The sequence below is a fragment of the Cyprinus carpio genome, chromosome A13, assembly GCF_018340385.1.
Source record: "Cyprinus carpio isolate SPL01 chromosome A13, ASM1834038v1, whole genome shotgun sequence".
Classification (NCBI taxonomy): Eukaryota; Metazoa; Chordata; class Actinopteri; order Cypriniformes; family Cyprinidae; genus Cyprinus; species Cyprinus carpio.
The window spans coordinates 2,728,716-2,749,151 of NC_056584.1; the positions used below are offsets into that span (position 1 = coordinate 2,728,716).

Below are 20,436 nucleotides of genomic sequence, written 5' to 3' on the forward strand. Positions count from 1 at the left end.
AACAATAAATAAAGTTCCCTAAAATAACAATAGCATGTTACCACTTCTTTATAGTGTATCTTACATTTGACCACGTTTCCTGTTTATTTATACTACCTCTACCAGTTTAAATGCAGACCTTCTGCCCTCGAATTTAGGGAACTGAGCTCATTTCTGTGATTTTTCTGAGCCTAGAATAACAGCTGTGTGAGAAACAGGAATGATTAGTCAACCTGTCAACTACCTGGATAATTGCTGTGCTGCTTTAACAGCTAAGACCTAAAAACAGACTGCTGCAGTGGTATAAGACCGTGAAGCAGAGCCCAGCATTCAGTTACTGATGGTCATATTATAACCTCTGGCTTTGTGCTCAAACTCTTCTGTAATCTGTTACCAAGGAGAATGAGCAGTTTTAATCTGTAGTATTAAGATACATTTAGCAATAAACAAACCAACAAACATCTTACAGAGGGGCTGTTTCCTAGACAGTCACTGCTTCCAAATCCGTGCACTATCAGAGTATGTACCACATTTAATGATATACTGCTTAGTCATAAATGAAGTATGTTCTATAAGTCCTGCAGATGCGCTCTATGAATACAATACTGCTATAGTATAGTACATAGGGCGAGGAGTTTTGTTTTGTCCAAACTTGGATGAAAGGGAACAAAACCAAACAAAAGATTAAGATCATATGTGACATATGAGAACATCAGGTCAAGGTTTTGTGTGTTTGCGCCTGTTGGTAGATGCTATATCACCATCTGAGTGTGAATAGAATATTGCTCCATTGACATCCATTCAAACTATCAGTATATTCTGACAAAATAAACTTTTTAATTTATTTTAGTTTTATCTATCTATTGCGCACAACATTGCAAGTATACATGTGTACTTTATTTTTTGACTGAGTGAAGATTCTTCACATAACCTGTATTATTGTTTTTAGAATTGAATCTCATATATGTTATTGTCTGATATTGACCTAGATCTTCGTCAGTCTAAGTAGATTCATTGCAAAATATTGTTAAATGTTTATATCTGTAGAGAGTAAAAATGTGTGCAGAAAAATATGAATGTATGTGCACATGCGTCAGTGAAATTGATCTTGTTTCAGCTATTTGCTGTGAATCAGTTGCAAGCCTTCGCTGTGTTCCAGGGAAGAGACGGAGTGACGTCATCTGGAGACTCCGCCCACCGCGGCGCGTCAGTCTGCGTGTCGAGTATTGAAATCGAAAGATCTTCGCTAGAAAGACGCTAAAGAGGAAGAAGAGGAGGATGTCCTGCAGCTGCTGTTAGACCCGTGTGTGAAAGACCCCGCTGCTATTCCTGAGCGAATACACTCAACGTTACTGCAAAGCAGCCCCGAACTAACAGTTAGTACCAGCTAGCGTCAACATGGGGAACCGCGTAGCTCGCGAGGATTTCGAGTGGGTTTATTCGGACCAGCCTCACGCCGACCGCAGGAAAGAGATTTTGGGTGAGTCGCTTTTCCGCTCTTTTCCTCCTCTTCTCTCAGCAGGACCCGCTGTAGGTCTCTTCTGGTGATCTCCGCGGGGCTGGATCTCGTATCTGCTCTCTGTGGCGCTGTAGCCGTGATTCAGAGAGCTGATCATCTCCGAGGAAACTCCGATGACCCGAGCGCTTTATTCTGGTGTAGTATTTCCGTGCCATCTGTACCGTGTAAGGTTTATTCCTCGCCACACGAAGGCTTGTGTGTGAGTGTTAGCTCGTCAGGTCGGAGATGACCGTTATGTGAGGGCCACTCCCCGACACGAGCCCTCGCTGCACACTAACAGCTAACGTTAGTTCACTTCACAGCTAGTTCACTTCACAGCTAGTTCACTTCACAGTGAACACTCGACAGCGAGCGAACTCCAGTCATCTTTCGTGAATTCAGAGGATCAGACGAGGTTTCGAGTGGAGAAGGGGATCTCGTGACAAATCAAGCCGTGCTAGCGAACCAGTTAAACCGAGTCCTCTTTTTTTTATCGATTATTAGCGGCTCACGAGTTTTATAACAATTCGAATAAAGTATGTTATAGTGTAATTATGTGTCTCTTTTAACTGTATGATCTATGTTTTGTTTGTTCAGACATTAATGATGTTGTAAGTGTTAAAATGGCGAGTGACAGTCACATGAGGAAGACTAGTTAATGTGCTCATTCTGTTCATTCATTCTGAATGTCTCTCTCTCTCTCTCTCTCTCGAACACACACACACACACACACACACACACACACACACACACAGGTTTACTTAGCTATCTAAATGGGGACATTACATAGACTTCTATTTTTTTTTTTTTATACACCGATAGTTGTAAACTTTTTAACCTATACCTAACCCTTACAGAAAACTTTAAGCATTTCTACAATTTCAAAAAACTTAGTTTACTTTATTTTTATACCAGTTTTACAAATGAAGACATCCCCAAATTGAGGTTTTTGGTGATTTTTGTCAGGTTTTGCTCACTTTTGGGTAAAAACTGGCCCCCAAAATATGGTTAAGTAGGTGCACACACAGTTTATTAATATCATCTCTTTACTGATAAACCTGTGTATGAATGCATGTGGACAGCCGATGAGCCAGCATTTCTGCTATAAACCTCAGTATTACTTTATAGTCATTCTGTGTTTAACACAAAACCGCTCTTGTTACTAATTCATGATTTATTCATGATGCCCTCACTGACACACACACACACGCACACACACACACCAGTCATCTGGTAAATGATTCTGTTATTATATTATTTACGTGTTCTGTTCATATCTTATATATCCTGCTGCAGCTGTTATGAATAAAGAAACTAGCTGTGTTTTGTATTACACTATTATTTTCAATGAATCTCACTGGAGTGAATATTGTGACAGTCTTTACCAAACAACACACCATCCGTACTTGTTCAGCAAACCCTCTTCATGTGAGCTCATGTTTGTCTGATTTGGAGATGGTCCAGTATGCGCACCTGTGCTGACATGCAGTCTGTCTTATACGCTGTTGCATGTACAGTAACAGCGAGTGCAGCTTGCTGTGATCCAGACCCGTCATTACCTTGCCCTGCTGCTTTATGTATTACTAAAACCCTGGATTAGCTTTTAAAGTAGCACTCCTACCTCAAAGCGGTCAGTCCTCGCAGTATGAAATGCCTTGTATGCAAAGTTCTTAAATTTAAATTCTTCTGTGGGTTTTGCATAGTTTTCTTGGAAGCTTTAGGCAAATGACACGGGCTTCAAGCTTCACCATGTGAAGCATATTATATGGATGACGCTGCACGCCCGAGACACATGAGCCACCGCATCAGATCACACTGGTGTCGATGCTGCCTTCATTTGTCTTGGAAATGGACATCATTTGCATGCACTCATCCTCCACATCAGACTATTTCAGGTTTAAAATTGTTGTCTTTTGTTTTTTTGGCAGCTAAATACCCAGAGATCAAGTCTCTGATGGGACCCGACCCCAGGCTGAAATGGATAGTCTGTACGATGGTTGCTGTCCAGTTTTTGGCCTTCTATTTGGTGAAGGACCTGCCGTGGAAATGGGTCATGTTCTGGACATATGTGTTCGGGAGTTGCATAAACCATTCAATAACGCTAGCGATTCACGAGATCTCACACAACACGGCTTTCGGCAACAGCCGCGCCAGATGGAACCGCTGGTTCGCCATCTTCGCCAATCTGCCCTTTGGGCTGCCCTACTCGGCGTCCTTCAAGCGCTACCACCTGGACCACCATCGCTACTTGGGTGGAGATGGCGTGGATGTCGACATCCCCACTGATTTTGAGGGCTGGTTCTTCTGCACCCGTTTGCGCAAGCTCTTCTGGATCATGTTCCAGCCGCTGTTTTACGCCATCCGTCCCCTCTGCATCAACCCCAAACCCATCAGTCATCTAGAGCTCATCAACGTGGCCATACAGCTCTCGTTTAACACTCTGCTCTACTGGACCTGTGGCGCCAAGCCCCTGGTCTACATGATGATGGGCTCCATGTTAGGAATGGGTCTCCATCCCATCTCAGGACACTTCATCGCAGAACATTACATGTTCCTCAAAGGCCATGAGACCTACTCTTACTACGGATCCCTCAACCTGCTGACTTTCAACGTCGGGTACCACAACGAGCACCATGACTTCCCAAGCATCCCAGGACGCCGATTGCCGATGGTAAGACGAGTTATTCAGTCCATCTCAATAGTTAAGTAGTTATTTGTTTTACTTTTTGATGCCAGCCCAACTATAATAATCACCTTGTGATGGAGCCTTTTCATAAACTGTAATAGCAGCTCTATATTTTTATGAAGACCCATTTGTACTGTGTGAGGGGAAAATATCAAGAATGATACTATGAAAACATTCCATCCATTTTTTTTTTTCACAATCACATTTTTAATTTTGCTTATCCTCTCTCACCTCCTTATGACTTAAAGGTGCTGTATGTAATTATTTGACAGTACTAAAGCATAAAAATACCATAATATGTTTGCAGATATTTAGGAAACATGCTAAGTTCACATACTTGTTTCTCAAAAAAACAACACTACAGTCAATTATCCTGCTCTGAAATGTGCAGTCTGTGTCAGAATGTCTGTTTTTGTTTTGGTCTGTGTGATTCTGCCCACTGCCAGTTTACCCAGAAGGACAGTGGTTCTCAATTCCAGTCCTCCCGACCCGGTCTGCGTATTTTGAATGTCTCTGTTATTTAACACTCCTGATTCAGATCATCAGCTCGTTAGAAGCGAGCTCCATGCATGAACTGTGTCTGATTGATAGGGTCCCTACACAGTGTGCATTGCTCTTTAACCACTGAGCATGAGAAATTAATTCTGCTTCAGAACTGTCATTCACGGGTTTGTGCTACGCCACAACCTGCAGCTTCTTCAGACACAGACCAAACTTACTAGAGAAGTGTGACATAGTGTATTATGTAAATATTCTGTAAAAAAAATATTATTTAGATTCATGTCTCACACACTTTAATGCCCTTTGAATGGAACATTCACTCCCTTCAAACTGGAATCATGTCGGAATATCCTGTGATGTCCACTTCGAACAAACGTCTGAAATAAGAAATACATACAAAATGTGCAGAGCGGGGGGTCACAAGGACTGGAATTGAGAACCTCTGCATTAGCATTTCCACATCCCGGGTTGCCAGCATACACAGCGTATTGGAAGCCAGGAAACAAACTGAGTCAGAAATTAAAGATTCTACCCAACCTAAAAGCCTCGGCATCTGTCTAAAAGGCTCTGTGACCAGAGCAATATTAAAACAGGGTTAAATCAACTAATTAATGTACAGTGTAAGGCTCGTCGCCTTCCATTGTCCTCAATCTGGCAACCCTCATGAATGTCAAGTCTGAGGAAGAGCACTGGAGAAACAATGCTATGCAGTATTTTGAATTTGGACTAAAGTATATCACTTCTACCATTTATTTAAGGTGATTTTGGAAGTTTTTTTTTAACATTAGTTTCTTATTTAATTGGTTCCACATTATTGTTTGCTGATTTTTACTTTATTTAAACTCTGTGTCATTTGTTTTATATGACATCAAGGTGTATGCTGTGCCTTCAAGCTTTCTTACTCATTTTGCTAATAAACGTTCTACGTTTCTTATTTATTTGGTTATATATTATAAATGTTTACTTAGCCTATATCCATTTTTTTTATACCTGTCTAAACTTTATGTAAGTTATTTATTTTATATTAGGCATAGCCTGTCCTATAGCATGGTGTATTTTTTGTTTTGTTAATACGAGTTCTATGATTTATATATAGGGGGAAGTGGGGTGGGGGGGATTCCTCAGGAAGCGCTCAGGAAGCATGTTGAATTGAACTTTTGCCCGTAGAAGACTGACTGTTTTGCCTCCAGTTAAATTCCTGTTATGATGAATGTTATTATAACACTAATAGTGTTTTGTTGACTGTGGCAAAGCCAACTAAAAATTCAGAGATTGTTTTTACTCCAAGAAGAGGTTAGTTACAGACAAGAATCACCAAAGAGTGTCATTGGCTGACTGACTAGTCTAGCCTGATGTGAAAGATTAACTAATCTGCATGTGCGCTCAGACTGACGGAAGACATGTAAACAATGCAGTTCATCTTTCATATCAGCGCATCAGCTACTATCAGTATCATCAGCTCAACACGCACCACAGCTAATGAGACCCACAGATGCTCTCCGGTGTATTAATACGCTGTGTCCCGTTCCTTCCACCAGGTGAAGAAGATCGCAGAGGAGTACTACAGAGACCTGCCGTACTACACATCATGGGTGAAGGTCCTTTATGACTTTATCATGGACGATGAACTGAGTCCGTACTCCCGTGTGAAGAGACGCCTGACAGGAGATATCAAACAGGAGTGACCGTGACGGGACAACATCTGCCGCTGACTCTTTTACCTTCGCCTGCTAGAGAGCGAAGCAGATATTAGCGACTTTTAGCCGTCATTTCAGCCTCCGTGACACAAAGGAAAAGGCCATGTTACTTTCTGGTTTTTAGCAAGCGTGCTTTTAAATTTTAATTGTGAACCAAAATGTTTAAGCTCCTGTGTTGCACATAGTCTGTACATTCAGACACTTTTATTATAGTTTTATATAATTGTTTTGGAAGTAGGGATGCACAATATTATCAGAACGTTATTGGAATCGGCCGATAAAGGCTTTAAATGTAAACGTCGGATAATGTCCAGATAGTCTGACTCATCTGTTTCAGTTTTGGAGAGGTTCAGTGCAGTGGATCTATAAGTACTCAAAGTGATTAATGCTACTCATCTCTCAGTTATAGACACTGAAGTCTGGTGGTTTGGTGAAGAGGCCTGTGTGTTTAAGCCTCTGTTATACTTTATTTCATCATTTAACCAAGTGAGTTAACACCTTGGCTAACACTGAATGAAGTTTTGAGCTGTCAACATTTATACATTTTGTATCACTGAAAAGCCTTAATAAATTTGAGCTGGTGTCTAATGATTGTTACTGTTGTCCATCTGAAATATTTGAGATATATTTTGTATGTATATATTTTAACCCTGAATAGTGGAATTGCAGTACCCTACTGATCAAAGGTTTAGACAATTGACAACTTGTTCATTTGGGAAATAAGATGACAATTTATTTGTATGCAATAAACAATTTCAAGCAGGTTTCAGATCAATCATCATATAGGCCTAAGTTTAATATAAGAAATAAGTGTGTCAAATACTTGGACTGGTAGTGCATACTGTGTGTGTGTGTGTATATATATTTTATATGAGATATGTGTGTGTAATATAATATACACACACACACACACACACAGTAGTAAGCATTTGAAGTGGATCAAAAACTTTCATCAAAGTTGTCCTAAAACCTAAAATGCTTTCTTGTCTTAGGACAACTTTGATGAACTTTATTGATCCACTTCAAATGTTGACTACTGTATATACAGTGCCCTCCATAAGTATTGGAACAATACAACAGAACAAATGATTAAAAGATGAATACGCGACAAAACTACAGAATGTCACATTTTATTATTATGTCTTTCGACACATACGTGTTTTACCAAATAAAAAGGACAGCACTTTTAGAGTTCATCAGACTATTTGATGTGAGCATAAGTATTGGAACAGTTGAATTTAAGGCAGATGTAAAAGATTAAAAGCTAGTATTTAGTTGCAGATCTCTTGCATGCAATCAGAACAGTGAGTCTGCAACCCACAGACATCACCAGACTCTTGGTCTTATGCTTTGAAATGCTTTCCCCCAGCTTTTAATGCAGCCAATTCCAACTGTTGCTTGTTTTGGGGAGTTTGTGTCTTTAGTCTCCTCTTCAGCTGATGAAATTAATGTTCAATCAGATTTAAATCTGGAGATTGATTTGGGCAATCTAAGACTTTACATTTCTTTGCCCTGATAAAGTCCTTGACTGAACTGGCAGGGTGTTTTGGGTCATTGTCCTGATCCAATATGAAGTGCTTTCTAATGAGTTTGGTGACATTTTCTTGAATATTGGTAGCCAAGATGATTTTGTACCCTTTCAAATTCATTCTGATACTGCCATCATACATGAAGTCATCATTGAAATGAAGAGGTGCTGTTCTAGAGACAGCCATGCATGCATCTTGCTGTGTAGCTTCTGTAATTCTGTGTCAAATTCTCCTGCGGACTGTAGATTGTCAGAGCATCACCCCAGCTTTCTGGAGGTTGTTGGTGATTTTACAGACATGTATTTTAGGGTTCATTTTCACAGCTTTTATGATTTGTCTGTCATCAACTGCTGTTGTTTTTCTCAGCCGATCAGGTCGTCGATTGCTGATGTCACCAGTAGTTTCCAAACTCTTGATTTCTCCATGCCCTTTGTTTTTCCCTATAGTTTTAATTGACTTCCTCTTTTCTTTTAGCATCCCAATTGCTTGCTTTTCTTTCAGAGTCAGCTTCCTCGTCTTCATCCTGGTTTGTGTGTGTCATCATCGAATGCAAGACTTAGAATGCAGAAGCAATGGATATAACTGATAAGACACATTCCCTGCTTTTAATATCTGAAGAATTAAATTAAAATTAAATTAAATTTATGCATTTAGCAGACACTTTTATCCAAAGCGACTTACAGTGCATTCAGGATATCAATCATGTGTTCCCGGGGAATCGAACCCCCAACCTTGCGCTTGTTAACGTAATGCTCGCCCACTTGAGCTATAGGAGCACTAAGAACTAAGAATTAATGCAACAGGACACAGCTGAACACTTAGAAAGACCTGTGAGGCAACTGTTCCAATACTTATGCTCACATCAGATGGGAGATGAAACTCTAAAAGTGCTGATCTTCTTAGCTGGTAACACATCTTTGTGTTGAATCACCCAATAATAAAATGTGACATTCTGTAGTTTGTCTCATATTCATCTTTTAATCATATTTACAGATTAATTAATAAATGCTGAAATCTTCCCTGAATGAAGGCAAATACACAAAACCATGATCAGGAGAAAACACAACCAGTTTATCATCTTTTTTTATTCTTAGTAAAAAATGGAATCCAAATGTAGATTTCTGATCAACGGTCGTCATCTCGTGAGGGTCTCTTTTAGTTTTTCATACATTATCTGGTCCTGCAAAGAGGAAAATAAGAACCCAGGATTAATAATGACACACAGCGCTTCAGACGGACAAACTCTGACCAGCAGAAGAGTTCATCCAGCGCAGGGATCTCTCACGCATTCTGTTCAGAGCGCCTTCATAACGAATGTAAAAGAAAATACAATGATATAAAGTTGGTGATGATGATACTGCCCCTCACAGCAGGGTTCCCACACCTTGGTTAACTTCAAATTCAAGGACTCTCCAGGTCATAATGGGTGAAAAATTAATACTAATAATAAAATATATTATTTCGAGTTGACTCGTGTGGCTAATGTTTCACGCTTCAGAAATGTGACGTTATTTACAGTAAGTGAGCATAGATATGTGTACATAGATTGATAGATAGATAGATATATGATATTGAGTGGCGATGCTCCCTAGTTTTTGCGGTGCATTGTGGGATTTCTCAGGGAGCGAAGGTTCCAGTGGACTGGAAGGATTTCACGATTGAGAACAAGATTTCTAGTAGTGTAAACTATTTATTCTGAAGCAATATTTTATCTGTGTTCTGTCGGCTTATACATTTATCTGCATATTTTTATATTAACCTCATGATGTTATTTACTTTCATAAGAGCCATTTTTTTTTAAACCGTATTAAATGTATGCATCATATTTCATGTCAAATTCTTACAATTGATTAATAGATTAAATTTACACTAAGGCTGTTATCAAACAAATTAATTTAGATTGCACAATTACAACTGCATTAATGTTATGAGAATAATTTGAATATACAAAATGGAAATGTTTGGTGGGGGATACATACTTTTAAAATACCCGAACCACACCAGTAGGTGGCGGAAAGTCTCTTAATGAGTGAGTCTAGTGACTGGTTCATTCAACCGTTCACTGAATCATTCGGTCAAAAACACAGCTGCGTGCTGCTTGGAGACTGCGCTATACTTCTGCTGTGATCTTTGTTTGGAACTATTTTAGTTGGTGAAACAACAAAACAGTCAAAACTGTGTCCAAAACCCAATTACGTGACTACCTGACTACTCAACTACTTGTTTATTGAACTAAAATCAATGTAAGATTTGCAATCGTGAGAATATTTGTCATTTAGCTCCCTTGCCATGGTATGTTGCTTCACTACATCATGTTATAAATGACATTAAACAGCCACTGTGTCCGTCACACTGGAGACAATTTTGCGGAACTGGGACCGAAAATATTTAAGACCCCATGGCCACCCTGTTAATGTGGGGACACATTTCAAGTGAGAGCAAGGTTACAGTTTAAGACACATTCAGTTTTCATCTCTGGCAAGCCATTCTTTGTAATCTTTTTTTGGTGAGCCAAATATCTTGAAACTTGCATTTTCCAGCCATCACGTTTCAGCAGTTTCAGCCTATTTTTGCATTCTTTTTGATGTTTTTTTTTTTTTTATTTGTTAAAGCATAAATACATGAGATCTGTATTAGTTTGTTGTGCTTGTTATGTTTTTGTGAAGGTTTATTTTTTATTTGTTAAAGCGTGAAACACTTAACGTAATGCGTAAATGCACGTAACTAACATAAATCAAGCAAGCTAATATGCACAGGCCACGAAGTGTTGGCAAAATGACACATTAGCGGACTGGAGGGAATAATATGATTTTTTTCCCCCCCAGAAAATAAAAAACAAAATAAATTCAAGCACTTTCAAGGACCTGTATCTATGTATGCTTATTTTCAAAAACTTTCTTTGGGAAATGACACACGTGGGAACCCCGTCACAGTAACTACATCGACAAAAATCGGCTGGTTTTAGTCTGCATTTTGTAGCTAATGCAATATATTACAACTGAATCAAAGCACAATCACAGATGTGGGTCATCACTTTGACTAAACGTGTAGCGTGAGGTTGGTTTAACCCTACAAGAATGATATTCTCATCATTCACCTTCTTGGACACGGACGGTCGCACCTTCTTGAAGGCGTCTTCGAAGTGAATTCGGCTCACTCTGATGCCCTCCTCCGGCTCTGTAACATTAAAGACATGCTGTTGTGTCCGATGCGGATCTCCTGTAGTGTTTGTGACGAGATGCTGGAGTGTGTGTGTGTGTGTTACCTGTGTGTGTCTGTGCTGGTCGTGAGCTCAGGTGAACTCTCAGAGCGTTAACACACGCCTCTCGCACCAGCGCCGACAGATCTGCACCTCTGAACACACAATCAACAGAACTACGGAATCAGAATCATCTGGAGTTTCTTCAAATGTACGATGCGTGACAGCAGAAATTAATACAAGGATCTGAGTGGAAAAATTATATATTCATATTGTATGAGCACCGCTCTAATAACAATTTACAAACTTACGTAAAACTCTCACAACGTGCATCATGGGCAATTTCCTCGAGATTGACATCTGAATCTAGAAGTGGTTTAGTGCCGTTCTGAAACATCAGAGAACTTGAGTCATTCAATCCAGAGGAGAGCCATACATCAGCTCATTATAACTGGTCATGCTGATATTAGGTTTACCTTAGTAATAGTGACTAATATGGCGTGTCTGTCTGCGGGAGGAGGTAAACCCACATACAGAGTTTTGTCCAGTCGTCCTGGTCTGAGCACAGCACGATCAATAATATCTACAAACAGCCAAGAAGTCATATAGGCGTTTCAGAAATCCAAAATCATCACAAACAGGTCAATATAACTCTGATCACCTGGCCTGTTGGTGGCGGCCATGATGAAAACCTGCTTGCGGTTCCCCATGCCATCCATCTCGGTGAGCAGCTGGTTTACGACGCGGACGCTGGCTCCTGACTGACAGCAGACACACGGCAGGGTTACGAGCTGCTTCAGAGTTCAGAGACCAGGTAACTGATCTGAAGTGTGATGATCGCTCTCACCTCATGCTCTGAGCGACGAGGACAAAGAGCATCGATCTCATCGAAGAAGATGACGCACGGCGCGGAGTTCCTGCCCCTCTGGAAGACCTGCCGGACGGCCCGCTCGCTCTCACCCACATACTGCACACACACAATCCTCACGGGTCAACAACACGTCTGCGTCACACTCACAGACCCGAGAAATATCACATAATGCAATCAAAATCATGTGCTCTTCAGATGTTTCTTCATGAAACCTAAGCACGTCACTTTATATTTTCAATACTGTATAATGCAGAACCTCTCCTTCCCATAATTGAAAAAAACTAATCACATAACTGTTATGCAAAAAATACATCATATTTATATCTTGAAGTATTTACATGCCTTGGTAATATGGCTGAAATGTGCCCTGGAGATGTTATAGACATACAGTGAGATGACAGAACTGCTGACGTGTGATGAAGGATTGTGACGCCGTGGAGAAACTCACCATATTGAGCAGCTCTGGACCCTTGACAGAGATGAAGTTTAAGCCTGACTCGTTAGCAACAGCCTGTAACGAGAAAGAGGAGTTTCACTGGCCAGTGAAGAATACAGGAAGCAAACGCACCCATGTCCTTAAAGGGACAGTTCACCTAAAAATCATTTACTCGGCCTCAAGTTGTTCCAAACCTGAGTTTCTTTCTTCTGTTTAACACAAAAGAATGTGGGCAACCCAACAGCTCATGGTCCCCCCCCACTGTGACTTTTTCATATTATGTGGGTGTATGTGGGGAAGAGAATCTTTTTTTTTACATATTCTTTAAAACATTTTTTTTTAAATTTATTCATATTTATGATGCATCATAACCGTTTCTCGATCACAGAGCTTGTTTTCTGCAAGAAAAAAGGGAAAATCCTGTTTTGCTTTTGTTGAGAAAACCAGGGTAATGTGACATTAGGGGTCAGCCAACAAACATACGTCACCACTGAGGCTCTCTACTCAGGACAGAAACAACCCTTTACATGACAGAAGCCTTTAATCACGCTGCATCTGGTTAAGACATGGTGTACACACATACTGCGAAACACAGCTGTAAAGGAAAGCTCACTCACTTTGGCTAACAGGGTCTTTCCGCATCCGGGCGGTCCAGCGAGCAGCACCCCAGCGGGCGTGTTCAGACCCAGAGCTCGGAAATGCTCCGGGTTATTGATGGGAGCCTGTGAACACACAAAGACCAAAGACACAACATCACCTTTAAACGAAGAAACGAGAAACTGAAGTACACAGTACAAGACCGAACAACACTGAAGGTTGTGTTACCATGATGGCCATGTTGAGCTCCTCACGGATGTCCTGCAGCGCGCCCACGTCTTCCCAGGTGACGTCTGGGACGGTGGCGAACCCCTCGCGCTTGGCGGACGGCTGCACTCTGGATAACGACGTCTTGAAGTCTGACATGAGCACACAGAGTCCAGAGAGCTGCTCCTCGCTCAGAGTCTCGTTCCTCTTCAACAACGACAACAGCTGCTCCAGATCTGCTTTCTGACAGCAACCAACAACAGCTGAACGCCTCAGTGATCGACCAGAGAGCTAACACCGAGCGTTTCACAAGCACAAGACCATTTAACACTACATGGTCTAATGGAACCTGTTTTCTTGAATGATAACAGAATAATTCACCCCAAAACAAACATTTTCAGTCCATCAATTCACGTCTTGTGAAGCCAAAAGCTGCAAGTTTGTAAGAAACAAATCCATCTTAAATGTTTTTAACTAAAACACGAGTCCATAATCCATAATAATGCTTCCTCCAGTGAAAACGTGTTCTGGTCTGAATCAGGAGAGAAATCTGCACAGATCAAGTAAAGATTACTAGAAAAAATTGTTTTTGGTAAATAATTTGTTGTATTTTTTTTTTAGGTTAAACTGGAGATGGACTTTCTCACTGGAGGAAGTGTTATTATGCATTATGGACTCGCATTTTAGATAGAAAATGTCTTGATGGATTTATTTCTAAATAAGCTTTTGTCTTCTCCAGATGTTAACTGCTGGACTGGAGTGGTGTGGATTACTGTGATATTTTTAATCAGCTGTTTGGACTCTCATTCTGACGGCACCCATTCACTGCAGAGCATCCTTTGCTGAGACCCTGATGCAATAAAGTTTAAAGTGTAGACTATTTCATGCAAATTACTCGCTTATGATCATAGAGTTCATGAACTACAAGAAAAGTCATTTTTGGGCTCGTGTCCAATATGTGTGGAGTTTAAGAGCTGCAGTTATATCCCTATATACGTGTCCAATATGTGTGGAGTTTAAGAGCTGCAGTTATATCCCACTTCAAATGGGCATTGGTTATTGCATGGGGATTGGAGAGGGTGTTTTTTTAGAGGGGGTGTTTTTGGTATATCTGTGCCAAAGTGTGTGTGTGTGTGTGTTGGATGAAGATGGTTGCTAAAATAAATATATTTTTTGTTCTCACATTCGGTTAGAAATCATCAGTCCTGGTCATGTGTGGTGAGTGCTTGTATAAGCGTACCGGTGCTGTGACGTCTTCACTGCTCGGCTGCAGCAGGATCCTGTTGACGGAGGTCATGGCCGCCTCCCGACACAGCGCCATCAGATCTGCGCCCACATAACCCGGCGTCAGACGCGCCAGCTGTCTGTAGTCGAAGTCCTCCGTCAGCGTGATTTTACGACACAGCGTCTTCAGAATCCTGGGGTGGGAATAATCGAGGATAAGTTAGCGTGCAGTGAATGCAGCTGAAGTTTTTAGCAGCACTATTAGCAGGCCTCGGCGGCCCCAGCTCTTTCTGTGTCGGTGAGAGTAACGTACTTCAGTCGCGCCGCCTCATCAGGGATCCCCAGACAGATCTCGCGGTCAAACCTGCCGGCGCGACGCAGGGCCGGATCCAGCGAGTCCGGACGGTTAGTGGCTCCAATAACCAACACCTGAGCGGGTTCTGATAATGAATTGAGGTCTGGAGACAACAACAAACACACATGACGTGTTTAAACAGAGCCAAGAAGAACAGAAACACTGAGCGGTAACACAATGGCGTACCGTCCATGCAGGTGAGTAACTGCGCCACGATCCTCCTCTCCATGTCTTTAGAAGCGATCTCTCTTTTTGGCGTGATGGCATCGATCTCATCGATGAACAGGATACAGGGAGCGCTGCTCTACAGGAACAACACACACCAAACACAGTGACACAAGCACCAACAGAAACACACCGCTCTACTGTAGGGCTGTGCTTTAATCAAGATTCTCACATTCTCAAGCGATCTTTTTAGTCTGTGCTGTTTACAGCTGATACATGAACAAAACCTCACTAAACAGTGTTTGTAACACACCCGACATCCAATAACTGCAATGAGTTTTGTTTTCTTAGTTCAGATATGAAAAATCCGGTCATTTCATCATTAAAGAAAATACGTTTAAAATTGCAGCACATAGCGGCTTGTGAATGTCATATGTTCCTCTTTACTACTAGTTCCAGCAGCAAATAAACATGAACGAAACAACTTCCTGAAATGAATCGCGTCTCGTGTAATTGATCATTCAGTGTTTCAACAGCAGACAGACGTCAGTAAAACAGCTTGAGAACAAAATCATGTAACATCACGTTTACCTCAACGTTTAAATGTTTATTATTTTAACCAGTAGAACATATCAGTAAATATAAAACTCAAATGTTTGTATGCAACTCTGTTTTAGCTTGTTGACTATAATATCTAAAAACAAATAGCAATTGAATGTGCAGTAGAGGTGTTTAACCCTAAAGATGCGGTCAGAGTGTGACTCTTACTATGGCTTGCTCAAACAGTTCCCGCAGCTTCTGCTCTGATTCTCCAGAGACTCCTGACACCAGCTCCGGAGCCGAGACCTTCAGCATCGGCAAGCACACCTCCTACACACACACACACACACACACACACATCAGATGCACTCTCAGCAGTGAAACACACACACACACACACACACACACACACACACACACACACACACACACTCAGCAGTGAAACACACACACACGTTCGAGTCACTCACTCCAGCCACAGCCTGAGCCAGCAGGGTCTTCCCACACCCCGGCGGCCCGTGCAGCAGGAAGCCCCGCGGAGGAACCACTCCCAGCCGCTGGTACACCTCCGGATGCCTCATGTGGATCAGCAGCTTACAGACCTCCTGAAGAAGACGAGCACTCGTGTGAGCAGGACAGACAGACGGACAGACAGACGGACGGACGGACGGACAGATGAAGAGATCTGAAACACACCTCTAGAGCTTCCTCACTGCCGCCGAAATCCTCAAACTTCACAGCTGAGTACTGCAGCTCATGACCCTTGTTCTTACCTAGAGTTACAACGAGAATCAACTCATTACACAACATCCGACAGTCTTAATAAAAATAAATATTTTGTTTGCATAACATTTTCATGATGATAAACCTATTCCCCACTGAGTAATGATTACCATGATGTATGAGAGTCTTACCACAAGGTAAGAGAAGTTAACATGAATTAACACTGAAAAATACTTCTTTTATTAAATACTTAATATTTGTTCAAGTTATGTTCAACTGCATGAATATTTGTATTTTTTAAACTAATGTGAACAAAGATTAATACATACTGCAACAAACATATTGCTTGCTATTAGAAAACATTAATGCATTATTAATTTAATAAGTAAAAAAACTTCTACAGCCTATTATAAGGTGTTACAACACTTGTGATATATATATTATATATTCTATTATATTATAGGTATTATATATATATTTTTTTTTAAAAATGACAATTGCTTTTAGCACTGCATTATCTTAAAGGTCCTAAAGACGTTCTTTGCAGGTGCTCTCGAGCGGTCTGCTGAGATTCCTCTTTGATAACTAGAGCAGAAGTCACATGTCACTGACTCTTCTTGGCCTGTATTGCGGCAGTGATTTCTGCGTCCACGTCGTGTTTGCTCTTCTTCCCTCTCTTCAGTTTCCCTCTCTTTGACGTCTTTTCCTTCTCCTGCTTTGATGAATCTCTCTGCTTCTGAAACACATTCTGAGGTGAGATCCACGAGACGCAAAAGGAAATGCACCTCATGCTGCACTTTAGGGCTGTCAAAAAAAAGCTTTTCTTTAACGTTTTTGTACTTAATTCTCATTTTGAGTTTTTGTTGAATTTCAAATAAAAATCTGTATTTGAGCGTTAAGGAAAGCAGCATTATCAGTGGCGCACGAGATGTGATGATGATGTAGGTGTTAATGTTTTTATTCGTCTATCCAGTTGGAGCCACTAGACAAAGCTGCTGCGTGTACAAATATTGCAGGAAAAGAGAACATCAATGCGGAGAAGATCTTGTTTACATCAAAACTGAAACCAAGCCGTTCACACAGAATGCATATTTTCTAGAGGGACATCTATCAGCGTTACACTCGCATCTCGCACAGGAAAAGATAGTATCTATGGGGTTAAGAAATCGTATCTCTTTTAAATGAAAAATGTACTCTGTGTGATCATCTTTCGGCCCTTTGTATTAAACTCTGCATACATACATGATGCTGTTGTGTTTATAGTTGTTTAAACAACTTAATTATAATTAGTTTATAAACATTATGCACTTTTTTCACAGATAGTCATGTTATCTTATGCTTAGAATAAACATGCATTAGTAATATTTTGCTCGATGTGCCCTCTTGTGGCCTCAGAAAAGAAGACGAAAGCTTTTCTTCACCCTTACTGAAATTATGCATTTTGAATTAGAATATAATTCGAATTTTGATAATATTTAATTGCAAAATTCAAATGTAGTTTTTCATTTTGACAGCCCTAGTGCACTTTGGTCTTTTTAACATACATGGGCATATAAACTCTGGAAATGTTATGGACAGTACTAATGATACAATTTAATACATCTGACTCTCTTTTGGATTTATTTTTCTCCAAAAACATCTACAGAAGTTCAACTGTCTTCCATCAACCGGATAAAGTACGTTTCGTTTGATCAAACAGCTGATAAAACATCACAATAATCCACACGACTGCAGTCCATCAGGTAACATCTGGAGAAGACAAAAGCTGCACGATTGATTAAAACAATAAATAATAACAAACAAATCCATCATGAATAAAAACATGAGTCCATAATCCATAATAACGCTTCCTCCAGTGAAAAAGTGCTCTGGTCTTAATCAGGAGAGAAATCAAGATCTCTAAACAAATATGTGTCTGGATTTTGATGTGAGAGTTTTTCACTGGAGGAAGTGTTTTTATGGATTACGGAGTCAGTTAGAATCGTCTTAATGCTGGATGTGTTTCATCTTTTGTCTTCTCCAGATGTGAACTGCTGGATTTGAGTTGCTGGACTGGAGTGTTGTTTATTGTTGTGTTTTTTTTTTATGTTTTTTGTATTGTTGTTATGGCGGCAATTCATTGAATGGTGAGTTAGTCTTTATGATCAGTGATTACTGTGTGTTAAACTGTAGCATGTCGCTCATGAAAGACCCAAAGCGCTGATATCTACCGGCGTGCTGGAGGCCTCCTCCTCACACAGATCGATGAAGATGTTCTCCTGCTCTCCGTCTGCGCTCTTCTGGGGGGTCGCTCCTCTCTGATAGAGGGACGTCAGCGAGCTGTTCATGTGATTTGTGTGCTGTTGAAAAAACGAAAGCATTCAGCACATCTCACCCGAAGACAGACGGGTGTTTCTGGCTCTTGCAGTCAAACTGTAAAGGCAAAGCCAGTTACTTCATGTTCGGGGAGATCGTCCTCGCTGTCGGTGCTGTACTCTGTGACCTGACTGTCGTCCCTGAAAACCATCAGAGCAGAGTTTGAAAGAGCTGAGATGTGAATAACCTGTCTGTAGACGTGAGGTGCGTCGTGTCTCACCCGTCCTCTTGGCTGCGTCTCGCTCTTTTGGCCAGATGTTTGTTTTCCAGAGCAGAGATATCAGACTCACTGCATATCACCGCATGCACTGCACACACATCACAAGGCACTTTACGGTTTCATCGAACACAGAAGTAAACATTGCTCTAAAGCTCAGCTTTCACACTAGCAAGCCAGACCTTTCTCCACTTGAATCCTGAAAGCCGTCCTGTTCCTGCGGCCGTACTCGACCCTGCTCAGATCACACACACATCAGAGTCTGAGGTCTGTCAGTCTGAGCTGGTGCAGTCCCAGAGCGACCCAAACTCACCTGAACTGCTGCTGGAGCTCCGAGGCCATCGCAGAGATGTCCACATACGGGTCACCGTGTGACTTCAGATACTGAAACAGACCCAGCATGATCATCAGCTCAGAGAAACAGAGACATGTGCTCAAGAAAATCACAGTACATCAACAGCGTGGTTTTAGCATCGAGGGCAAAGCATGATTACATTAGAAACGTTTAGAGAGAAAGACCAGGTTAAATATAAACCGTCTAAACACAAAACAGTCCATGAAGAATGATCAAACCTGCCACATTAACTGAAACGAGCCAACTTTCTGGTGTTACTAGCTAAAGTCAGGAAGTAGTAAGATAACTCCCGTTAAAATTCTCTAAAACCGATACATTTATCCTGATTCATTTACTGCATGTTTTAAACTTCCTCTTTCTTCAGATTACTTGCTTATTCGTTATTGTGCTTTATAAGGTTACAGTTCTTTACAAGATAATAATAATAACTAGATATGTACATTTCCTGAAGAACATGTGCGTGACAACTCGCCCCTCGGTTGCTAGGGTGTTGCTAAGCGGTCGGTAGTTGTCACACACGTCATTACTGAGTTCTTAGCCTAATTTAACACTTAGCTTATTAGATTAGATTCAGCTTTATTGTCATTATGCAGAGTACAAGTACAGAGCTAATGAAATGCAGTTAGCATCTAACCAGAAGTGCGAGAATATAGTGTTTTATAAACATATAGGTGCAGAGTAAGTGAAGCTATTAGCATGTAGCCACTGCTAGCATGTGATATTTACTTATTAAATGTTTTAAATGTCCTCTTTATTCAGATTACTTGTTAGTTACTGTTCTTTATAGTGTTACTGTTATTCACACGATGATGATGATGATGATAAAGCTTCACTCTCACCTGATGGACTCTGTGTTTGAGTCTCGGATCTATATTATAAGTACCGCGGTTCTTCATCACTCTTTCCTCACGAAGCCCCGACAGAAATACAGTTTACATGAACGTGGACTTTAAACGAAGAAGAAGGGAAGCGCTAAACACAAGAGCGCTCCGTCTGTAGCGTCACGCTGCTGCTGCTGCTGTACACGCGGACAGACGCGCATGCGCAGTGGACAGACGCTCGTCAGCGCCGCCTGTCGCCCCGGAGACCTGCACAACAACACCGCTGACGTCATGAACACTGAGCGAAGACGTGCAGCTGACACAAGCTCGTCCTCCAGGAGGCGCTGAATCCTCAATACGGACGATGCTTGTGTTATCAGGAGCGTACCAACAGCTTCAACAGGTTAAACCTTCTTTTTTTTTGATGCAGGATTTATTTGGCAGTGTCCATGCGATAGTAACGTAACTAACCGCAGGTAAT

The 20,436-nt window shown here is 41.1% G+C and overlaps 2 protein-coding genes across 3 annotated transcripts; one reads left to right on the forward strand and one right to left on the reverse strand.

The window, feature by feature from the left end:
- Window positions 1-1,148: 1,148 nt before the first annotated feature.
- On the forward strand, window positions 1,149-6,949 carry LOC122147172 (sphingolipid delta(4)-desaturase DES1-like). The gene is made up of 3 exons (XM_042768393.1): window positions 1,149-1,459; window positions 3,406-4,148; window positions 6,203-6,949. Exons 1-3 carry the CDS (start codon window positions 1,378-1,380, stop codon window positions 6,347-6,349), a joined length of 972 nt encoding a protein of 323 aa, XP_042624327.1. The 5' UTR covers window positions 1,149-1,377; the 3' UTR covers window positions 6,350-6,949.
- Window positions 6,950-8,957: 2,008 nt separating this feature from the next.
- On the reverse strand, window positions 8,958-20,214 carry nvl (nuclear VCP like). Of its 2 annotated transcripts, none has more exons than XM_042768399.1 (23): window positions 19,974-20,214; window positions 19,093-19,163; window positions 18,962-19,014; window positions 18,783-18,870; window positions 18,642-18,702; window positions 18,418-18,546; window positions 16,820-16,940; window positions 16,181-16,257; window positions 15,955-16,089; window positions 15,713-15,814; window positions 14,966-15,083; window positions 14,738-14,882; window positions 14,441-14,618; window positions 13,222-13,443; window positions 13,014-13,118; window positions 12,409-12,471; window positions 11,937-12,056; window positions 11,751-11,850; window positions 11,566-11,672; window positions 11,401-11,477; window positions 11,156-11,244; window positions 10,988-11,067; window positions 8,958-9,070 (listed from the first exon to the last, which is right to left on the reverse strand). In XM_042768399.1, exons 1-23 carry the CDS (start codon window positions 20,028-20,030, stop codon window positions 9,026-9,028), a joined length of 2,343 nt encoding a protein of 780 aa, XP_042624333.1. In that variant the 5' UTR covers window positions 20,031-20,214; the 3' UTR covers window positions 8,958-9,025. The 2 variants fall into 2 exon arrangements, with proteins under 2 accessions (XP_042624333.1, XP_042624332.1); XM_042768398.1 differs by having other exon boundaries at window positions 16,820-16,943; window positions 19,974-20,213.
- Window positions 20,215-20,436: the final 222 nt, after the last annotated feature.

Bases quoted from the DNA above. Each gene is read 5' to 3' on its own strand.
- LOC122147172 (XM_042768393.1), top strand. From the start codon at position 1,378: ATGGGGAACCGCGTAGCTCGCGAGGATTTCGAGTGGGTTTATTCGGAC. The intron at 1,460-3,405 runs GTGAGTCGCTTT...TTTTTTTGGCAG, and splicing joins CCGCAGGAAAGAGATTTTGG to CTAAATACCCAGAGATCAAG. The intron at 4,149-6,202 runs GTAAGACGAGTT...TCCTTCCACCAG, and splicing joins CAGGACGCCGATTGCCGATG to GTGAAGAAGATCGCAGAGGA.
- nvl (XM_042768398.1), bottom strand. From the start codon at position 20,030: ATGAAGAACCGCGGTACTTATAATATAGATCCGAGACTCAAACACAGA. The intron at 14,619-14,737 runs GTACGTTACTCT...TTCCCACCCCAG, and splicing joins GATGAGGCGGCGCGACTGAA to GATTCTGAAGACGCTGTGTC. The intron at 11,673-11,750 runs GTGATCAGAGTT...GGCTGTTTGTAG, and splicing joins GGCCGCCACCAACAGGCCAG to ATATTATTGATCGTGCTGTG.